At 44.8% G+C, this 9,524-nt stretch overlaps 1 protein-coding gene and 1 pseudogene across 1 annotated transcript; both read left to right on the plus strand.

The window, feature by feature from the left end:
• The first annotated feature begins 503 nt into the window (after positions 1-503).
• Positions 504-5,105, plus strand: LOC145412436 (uncharacterized; annotated as a pseudogene).
• A 216-nt stretch (positions 5,106-5,321) lies between these two features.
• On the plus strand, positions 5,322-7,715 carry LOC145412447 (uncharacterized; the record flags this gene model as incomplete). The annotated part of the gene is made up of 4 exons (XM_080282335.1): positions 5,322-5,630; positions 5,757-5,967; positions 6,190-6,324; positions 7,330-7,715. Coding segments are annotated over 4 exons (1,041 nt in total), but the record flags the coding sequence as incomplete, so codon positions are not given.
• Between the last annotated feature and the right edge of the window lie 1,809 nt (positions 7,716-9,524).

Below are 9,524 nucleotides of genomic sequence, written 5' to 3' on the forward strand. Positions count from 1 at the left end.
GATATTAGTACCTATGAGGAATGCTATAACATACCACGCATGGTGGTTCATTCCTTTCCCTTTTGCTGAATGAGGGTCCAGAGGTGCTAGGTGTATCTGACAAAAAAAGTATATAGCAGAAATGACTGTGGGTGAATTTGAGAAGTGTAAGGCTCTCTTTCTAGATCTCCATGTATGTCCTGCTTTCTATTCTATCTTTATACCGTCAGACGTAGATGAGTGTAAGATGGCCTTGTTAGACAAGAACACTTCCTCTACATTGCAACATTGTATTTTCCAACCCATTCAGCTCAAGTCAGTTTTGCATGCTCATGTACATGTGAAACAGTACTTCTTCTTTCCTGAGACAGAGGACGTAACACTGACGTGCCTCATAGCACCAGTTCCTTGTGGTAGTTGGTTATTACGTTGCACCCGATTTTTATGAGTTGCACAGTGTAATGATAATTGTAATGATTGTCTCCAGAACATGAGGGGTCAGAACCCATCACTTCGCTGCCAGAATGGAGTGTCTGCTGAGGCCAGAGCAACTCAACACGGACCCCAGCTCACTGTCGGCAGCGCAGGAGTGGAGACATTGGCAACAGACGTTCAAAAACTTTCTGGAGGCAGTGCTGGGAGAAAAAGTGGACAAGCTCGGGCTCCTTACCAACTTTGTGTCCCCGAAAGTGTATGTAGCTATATCAGAGTGTACTACTTATGATGACGCTATCAGCACACTTCAAGCTCGCTACGTGAAACCTACGAATGAAGTGTTTGCACGTCACCGCCTCGCTACTCGCCACCAACAAACTGGTGAGACTCTAGATGAGTATCTCAGTGCTCTTAAAGTGTTAGCTAAAGACTGTAATTTCAAGGCTGTGAGGAATCTATCCGGGACGCTTTCATCAGTGGTCTACTGTCTCCAGCAATCAGGCAGCCATTGTTAGAAAACAAAACTATGTTTGATCAAGTGCGAGCTCTCGAGTCCAGTCAAAAGGATTCGGAGTCGTATGGTGGTGTTCCATCCTCACGTCTGGTAAGTGCAGCGTGTGAGAATAACAGTGAATTTAAGCCCGAGGCTGTTTCATTAACCCCTTAACCGTGGGGTGTCACTTTCGTGACGTTCGGGCGCAATGGATCATACCGCTGGGTGTCACTTTTGTGATTCTGTGTTATTTTGAATTATCCCGGGCTTTCAAGTGGTGGCTTCTATCATCTATCAGTACTGCCAATGTCCAACACTAGTCAGCACTCCAAATCTCATCTGTACTCCCATCCATTGTTGACATTTTAGCGATTTTCCCCCCTTCCTGACTCCCCTCCCTACCTCCCCTCCATTACCCTGTCCTCTCACCTCCCCGGCCGCGCTGCGCTAAGCAAATCTCCCCCAGATTTTTCCACAGATTTCATCCATTGAAATAAGCCTTATCCCCTATACTTATACAAAATAATATATATATAAAAAAAATAAGGTAAATGATAGTGGTATACACCAGGAATTGGCTAATTATCACCTGACAACACCTCACATGCATTCATTCGCTACATTACCACGGTAATTTCCCCTTTGAATTATGCCTTGTAATCTATTTCTGTAATAAAAATATATATCAGAAAGGAAGGGAAAAGCCTAAGTGACATTTACATTCACCTGGAACTACCTATTTCTTTATGTATTGCCGAGATTTTCTACCAATAATTTATTAGCATGTAAGTTAGCAGCTGTCATCCTCATTGTCACTGTCAACCCTTGCCTTCTCAGATAAGCCGCAGCATTTAGTTCCTTGTCCTCCGCTGTGGTCAAAATATGTCGCACTCGCGCCTCGCCATTTCTGCCGTTTCTGCGCCCATTGCAAAGGGCCCTGTGACCTCTACACCCAGAAAAAGTTGTGAGGGAAGCAGGAAAGGACTAAGTGACTGCAGTGGAACGTGAACTAGCGGAATTGTCAATGGTGATGATGGATAGTGATTTTGACCCTACGGGGAAATCGTGTGATGAGCCGGGTGAGGAAATCGTGCCAGAAAGTACTAGTACGAGTGCTTCAGTGTCCAAAGTTATCCCTAGCTCCAAGGGAAAGGAGCCATTAGTGCAGCAAGGGAGGGAATTTGGGAAGGGAGTGAAAAGGCAGCGTGTTAGCCCCAGAACAATGGCCCTGCGTGACCCAGCCTGCCATGAGTCCCGAGTTGATTCACCTCCCCGTTCCCCAAGCCCCACTTCACTCATTTCCTCCTCTTCTTCTGCTGAATTATCTCCAGAGTCTTCGTCGTCAGAGTCACCACCAGCATCAACAGTGAAGGCAGGCCGTAGAGGAAGAGGTAAATCCCTGACCCGTAAAAGTAGAGTTGCTACTAGAGTAAGGACTGCTAGTGCTGTACGGCAACGCAGGGTCAGTACGAGTGACCTTGAATATGGTAAATCTCCCTCACAGCCACCTGCCACCCTCACCCATCTTACACCACCACGACAGGGAATCCTGGACGCCTTCGCTTGGACGGAAGGGTCCAATTTTGTCCCAGAACATTTAGATTTTGATGAGAGTTCCTCAGGCGTACAGCCTGCCTTCACTCTTGACGATGATGCTGAGTGTGTGGACTTCCTTTTGGCCTTCCTAGATGATGAAGTCATGCAGCACATATGTGATGAGACCAACAGGTATTAATCACAACGTGCTGCAAGTGGTTCAGGTGCAGCCAAGATGCAACAGTGGTCCATGCTGGGAGTGCAGGAGCTGTATGTGTTCTTCGCCCTCATGCTTCTCATGCCACACTCAAAGAAGCATGAGTTGGAAGAATACTGGTCCATGGACCCCTTACTACCCTCACCCACCTTCAATAAGTACATGGCCAGAGATCACTTCCGGAACATCATGGGAAACCTGCACTTTGCTGACAACGATGTACCTTCCCAAACTGACCCACTCTGGAAGATCGGGGAGATTCTGAGCAGAATGAAGGATAAGTTTATGTCATTCTTCCACCCCTTTCAGAAGGTTGTCATTGACGAATCCTTGGTTTTGTTCAGAGGATGTCTTCGGTCATCGCTTTGGAATCAAGTTCTTTGTACTGTGCGACTGTAAGATGGGGTACATCCTTGACTTCGTCATTTATTTAGCCAGCACTGTCAATCTGGATAAAACACCCCCCCTTGGCTTGTCAGGCTGTGTAGTGAAAGTGCTCCTTGAAAAGTATTTTGGTGGGAATTATGTGCTGTATACAGACAACGATTATACAGCACCGAAACTTGCCAAATACCTTTCAGAGCACGGCATTGGCTCCTGCGGCACTGTCAAAATTAATCGTGCCCACTTCCCTAAATTCCCAGAGGCAGGAACCTCGCAGCGAGGAGACGTGCACCTACACAAGTCTGAGAAGATGCTGGCAATACAGTGGCATGACAAGAGGGTCGTGCACATGCTCACCACTACACATATGGGGGAGATGAGAGACAGTGGGAAGGTCGACCGTAGGACAGGCGAACCTGTGATGAAACCTGATGCTGTGTTAGACTACAATATCAGCATGCGGCTGGTGGACAAGTCCGACTTGATGATTGGTGAGATCGACTGCCTCAGGAAGAATACTAGGTGATACAGGAAAGTTTTTCTGCATCTCATAGACATGACGATGCTGAACGCCTTCATCCTGTACAAGATGAAGGTCAAGCCACCCAAGTCCTTCTCCCTGAGGTTGTTCGCCAGGACTTGTGTACAGCAGCTACTGGAAAGATATGGTAGGGTGACAGCAGCAACTCCAAAGCGCCATCCAGTAACACTTCCCGACAAACTTGAGCAGAGGGCGTACATGGATCGGCACAGACTAGTGCTAATGCCTGCCACAGGCAAGAGGAAGGCTGCGATCCGCAGGTGCCAGGTGTGTGCACATACCACCCGACGCACACCGGAGCACAAACGCACCTCTTGGCAGTACGCTGAGTGCCAGGTTCCCCTTTGTGCTACCTGCTTCATTGATTACCACAGCCAGAAGCAGTTCTAAAAGTGCAAGTGGGAAAGGAAAGTAATGTGAAAATAATGTGTAAATAGCAAGTGAAAGCAATGGATATTCAGTACATATGATTGAACAGTGTATTATAGTTTTATCTTACTGAAAGTGACAGTGAATAACATAGCGTAAGTAAAATAGAAGGGTAAATATTGAAAATACAATAGAAAATGTAAATAGTAATGTAAGTAATTAGTAATATAAGAATATAAGTACAAATACTTGATGTTTTAACAGTGAAAGTGAATCCGTGGCTCTCTACGTATTTTACTGAATGAAAAATTGAATGACTTCAGTGACAATAAACTAATACTACTGAAGGAAACTTATGGATAAAAACTCCAGATATATATAAGTGTTATATAGTAATAGAAATATAAAGTATGAGGGATTTTATGAATAATAAATGACAGAGTACCAAGAGCGAACTAGCGCAAGTGGGAAGGTCATACGCGCTCGTAATTTTCATTGCTTTCACAGTGTTTTTTTTTTTTTGAGTATGGATCCCAAACTACTTGATAATCATAGAGTAGTGTTTATAGTGTTAATATCTGGCTGTGGTAAACATATTACGGGTTGTCGGGAAGTGTAAAGTGGAGACTTCGTTACCCAACTTCAGAGGTCTCCACAATGGTAATCGAAGAAGGCTCAACAAACATTCCAGGAGAAAGCTGAAGGTATGTGCCATAAGCATATATAATTTTAATATTCTAGGACTAATAACTGATTTTTGGCAAATATTTTTTGAGAGTCTGTTGGAGCCCGAATAACCCCGTGGGACACGCAAAACATTGGTAAACATGCCCGCGGTGTAAGGGTTAATGGCTGGCAACAGTATCAAGTGTTTCTTTTGTGGCTTTTTGAGGCATTCACGCACGAAGTGCCCTGCATGTGAAACAGTTTGTCACAAGTGTCAGCAAAAGGGTCACTATGCCAAAGTGTATCGATCCTCCAGTGTCAGTGCCTCGGTAGCCCTTACTGACCATGTTACGCTGGCTAGCGTAACTGCAGCGGCCACTCCAGGTGCATTATCCAAAGCTGTTGTTGAAGTTTCAATCAATGGGGTGAAAACTGATGGACTTATTGATAGTGGCAGTTCAGAAAACTCATTCAGCCCGACCTAGTTAAACGTCACTCCCTAAAGGAGCACGAGTCCCAGAGTACCATGACTATGGGGAATACTTCACTCTCATCTAAGACATCCGGATTCTGTAGAGCTGATATCAAGGTGAACGACCGGGAGTATGAAAATGTACACCTGACTGTATTACCAGAGTTGTGCTCTGACATAATTTTGGGTCAGGATTTCCAGAAGCAGCATGAAAAGGTTATGCTGACCTCTCATAATCTGTGGACTTAGCGTGATAAACATTGACCCCCCAGAACTATTCGCAAACTTAACGACTGACTGTTATCCAGTCGCAGCAAAGTCACAACGTTATTCTGCTGAGGATCATGAATTCATAGGAAAGGAAGTGGAGAGGTTGTTAAGTGAAGGAATTATTGAACCGAGCAACTCTCCTTGGCGTGCTCAAGTAGTGGTTGTAAAGAGCGAGTCGTGCAAGAAACGCCTGGCTGTTGACTACTCAGAAACTATCAACGGGTTCACGCTCCTTGACGGGTACCCCTTGCCTCGTATCGATGACACAGTAAACAAGATCGCTCAGTATTGTGTGTTCAGTACGATTGATCTCCACAGTGCATATCATTAAGTGCCCATTAAAAATGAAGACAAGCCATATACCGCCTTTGAAGCATGTGGTAAGCTATATCAGTTTACCCGTGTCAAATTTGGTGTTACCAACGGAGTGGCTTGTTTTCAGAGGATCATGGATTCCTTCATCAAAGAAGAGGGCCTTGTTGGAACCTTTGCTTATTTAGATGACGTCACCATTTGTGGGATGACTCAGGAAGAGCATGATAGGAATCTCCAGAGATTCCTGGAAGCTGCTAAGAAAAGGAACATAGTTTACAATGAAAACAAGTGTATTTTCTCAACCAGACACCTCACCATCTTGGGCTATGTGGTGGAGGAGGGAGTGATTCGCCCAGAGGAGGGAGTGATTCGAGTCTTGCCTTTACCGTGGGACATGAAGTCACTCCGCCGTACTTTAGGATTCTTCGCTTACTACTTGCGGTGGGTATTTAACTATCTGAGCAAGATTCGCCCACTTAGTGCCACAACTACCTCCCCCCTGACAGAGGAAGCGAAGGGAGCTTTTTTTCAACTCAAGAAAGACATAGCATCATCGGTGGTCAAGGCTATCGATGAGACTGCACCCTTTGAAGTTGAAACAGATGCTTCAAACACCGCTATTGCAGCAGTTCTTACTCAAATTGGACGTCCGGTTGCCTTCTTTTCACGAACTCTACACTGATCTGAGACACGCTCCCCTGCTGTAGAAAAGGAGGCTCAGGCTATCATCGAGGCAGTTCGCCACTGGAGGCACTACTTGTCTGGTAAGCATTTCGCTATCAAAACTGATCAATGCTCAGTGAAGTACATGTTTGATAAACAGCACAAAAACAAGATTAAGAAAAATAAAATCTTAATATGGAGGATGGAATTGTCATGCTATGATTTTGACATTATCTACCGACCAGGGAGAGACAATAGTCCATCCGACGTATTTTCCAGGTCATGTTGTGGAGTAACATGTCATGACCATCAATCACTGTTTTCTCTTCATGATGCTTTGTGCCATCCACGTGTTACTCATTTGCTACATTTTGTGAAGTCTAAAAATCTACGCTATTCCATTGAGGATGTTAGAAAAGTTGTTGGTTCATGTCGAATATGTGCAGAGTGCAAACCTAATTTTCACCGTCCTGATAAGACCCAACTTGTAAAGGCTACTCAGCCGTTTGAAAGGCTAAATCTAGATTTCAATGGACCCCTTCCACGCACTGATAAGAACCAGTATTTCTTAAATGTCGTGGATGAGTATTCCAGATTACCTTTTGTATTTCCATGTCCTAATATGACTGCATCGACAATAATTAAGTGTCTCTCTCGGTTATTTTCCATTTTTGGCATGGCAGCATATATCCACTCAGACAGGGGGACATCATTCATGAGCAAGGAACTGCAAGAGTTCCTCACCAGTAAAGGAATAGCTTGAAGCAGGACAACAAGTTACAACCCTCAAGGCAACGGGCAAGCGGAGCGTTTCAATGGAACCATGTGGAAGGCCATCACTACTGCTTTGAAGTCTCGTGGGTTACCAACCCAGTACTGGCAGAGTGTTCTTTCTGATGCCCTTCATTCCATTCGCTCTTTACTAAATACAACCACTAATGTTACCCCTCACGAAAGACTTTTTAATTATGCTCGTCGTTCATTTACAGGAGCCACTGTCCCATCCTGGTTGTGTAACACTGGTCCTGTGCTGCTGAAGCGCCACGTACGAGCTAACAAGACGGATCCCCTAGTTGATGAAGTGGAGCTCGTACAAGCAAGTCCTCATTACACTCATATTCGGTATCCAGACGGCAAGGAGGATACTGTATCTACTCGACACTTGGCCCCAGCCAGCAGGAAACTTCCAGCACAGTCTCAGGATACTACTGATGCAACCCCGGGGTTGAGTACTCCTGAAGCAGTTAGTGTTGGAGATGAGGGTTCCGGTCCTGAGACTTCCCTCCCTGGTCGACAACCTGAGTCGGAGGGTGCACCGGTTCTGAGGAGATCCGAGCGTATCAGGCGTCCTCGTATTCGTTTTGAGGCATCATAGATGCACTTTTGTGGTAGGGGGAGAATGTAATGATAATTGTAACGATTGTCTGTAGTTGTTAACTCTGTAACAATGTAACCATTTAACTGATCGTACTAGTTACTTATTCGCTGGCGCTTAGGTCCGGCAAAACTGTAAACTAGTTGAGTTGGGAGCGAGTCTGTAGGTGTGGTGTCAGTTCGGGAGAAGCAGGCAACCAAGCCAGGTGTGTATTCTAATATACAGTCTAGTGATATTTTAGTTGTGGATTATTGTGTTGTACGAGTGTCTGTGTTCCGTTCCTATTCTAAAGATATTATGCTTGTTTCAGATGTATCATAGTTTTATGTTGAGTAAAGCCTACATATAGGCCCTGATGTGTTTGGCTACCCCACATCACACAGTAAAGAGATAGTAATTCTACCTTACAAAGAACATCTAGCCTGTCGGTGAATTTCTCGTTCCAGTCACAACCTTTTCTACCTTCATTCAGTGTTTCTTTATTGAATGTGAAAAGGCTGTCTCATGTGTTAAAAAGTGTAAAATTTGTTGCTAACCGGAACAAGACTGATACCGTATGTACCGTCCTATCTTCCTTCTTACCTTTCTCCTTCCTATTTTGGTCCTGGCATTGGTCTTCTACTTCTTGTGGTCTTGTCCTGTGTTTGTGTTTGGGGCTACTATCTGAAAGGCCTTAATGTGAGAAACCCACTAAAACCATGGGTAAGTACTTGCGGATTGCAAGTGGACTTGCCTGAATAGTTAGCTACCCTACACACTGGTTAGGCTACACGGTAGTCAGGACTACAATGTTGACGGGGACGTCGAAAAGGTGTGGCCGAGCAACGTTCTGGTGCCGGACATCGTTTCCATGATGAGTTGAAGTCTCACAGTATTTTTACATATTACATACAGAGATGTTTACTCATAATTACAGAGTGTGTAATATAATGTGAAGATACACAACCAAACACAACTACACTGTATGTGTGGCATGGGAATAAGATGTGCGTCCAGACGCGCAAAGCCCAAAGCCAGTATTTTTCGGACGTAAACAGAGAGGGTGAAAGAAGGTGATAGAAGAGTATAAAATATGCAGATGTTTAAGTCTTGGGGAAACATATATCTATACTAATATAACTCATGTAGTTCATACCTTATTGAGATATATGATGTGCATGGTAGGGTTGTAATACACACCTATTTATGTATATCTCTCGTTGTCTCTGAGAGATGTGGCATCTCTAAATAAGCTGACCTAAGCCTGCTCCCAGCGGGGCAGAGCAGAAGCAGTAGAATAATCTCAGATCTCGTAAGAGGGAGACGTACTACTCTGATACACTCTCTTGTCGCAGTTGTATCTTTCTGTGGCATAATAAAGAGAGAAAACACATCTGCTCATCTGCTCCGGTTCTGTTCATGTGCACACAACCTCACTTCTAACACACAGGATTACCACCACATTTCCGCCGCCTGCCGTGGCAGCAACTAAGCTGTGGGATGTGTCCAGCTGGGGAACTTAGAGTATTCCATACCAGCCGGGAACATAATTGGTGGCCAGCTGTGGAATTCAATGGAGTCACGCCTGCGGCTACAACAAGGCCAGCCACTCCCAGCTATATCCGGACCCACGGCCATTGAGGGTTTTCAACCCCCTACCCAGCCCAGGGCCTTTGACCAAATTTGATGAAAAACAATAAGCTTTCAGGGTTTATAAATATCTACCTTCTGATGTTCTTTTCAGAATGACTGGTGCAAAATTGTGACTTGTAGACAGCAGACAAACTACCCAGCATGACTGCCAAATCTTTTGATTCCGGCTAGCAACAA

Source organism: Coenobita brevimanus, chromosome 12 (assembly GCF_032717465.1).
Source record: "Coenobita brevimanus isolate Jiangsu-jjx chromosome 12, ASM3271746v2, whole genome shotgun sequence".
Taxonomy (NCBI): Eukaryota; Metazoa; Arthropoda; class Malacostraca; order Decapoda; family Coenobitidae; genus Coenobita; species Coenobita brevimanus.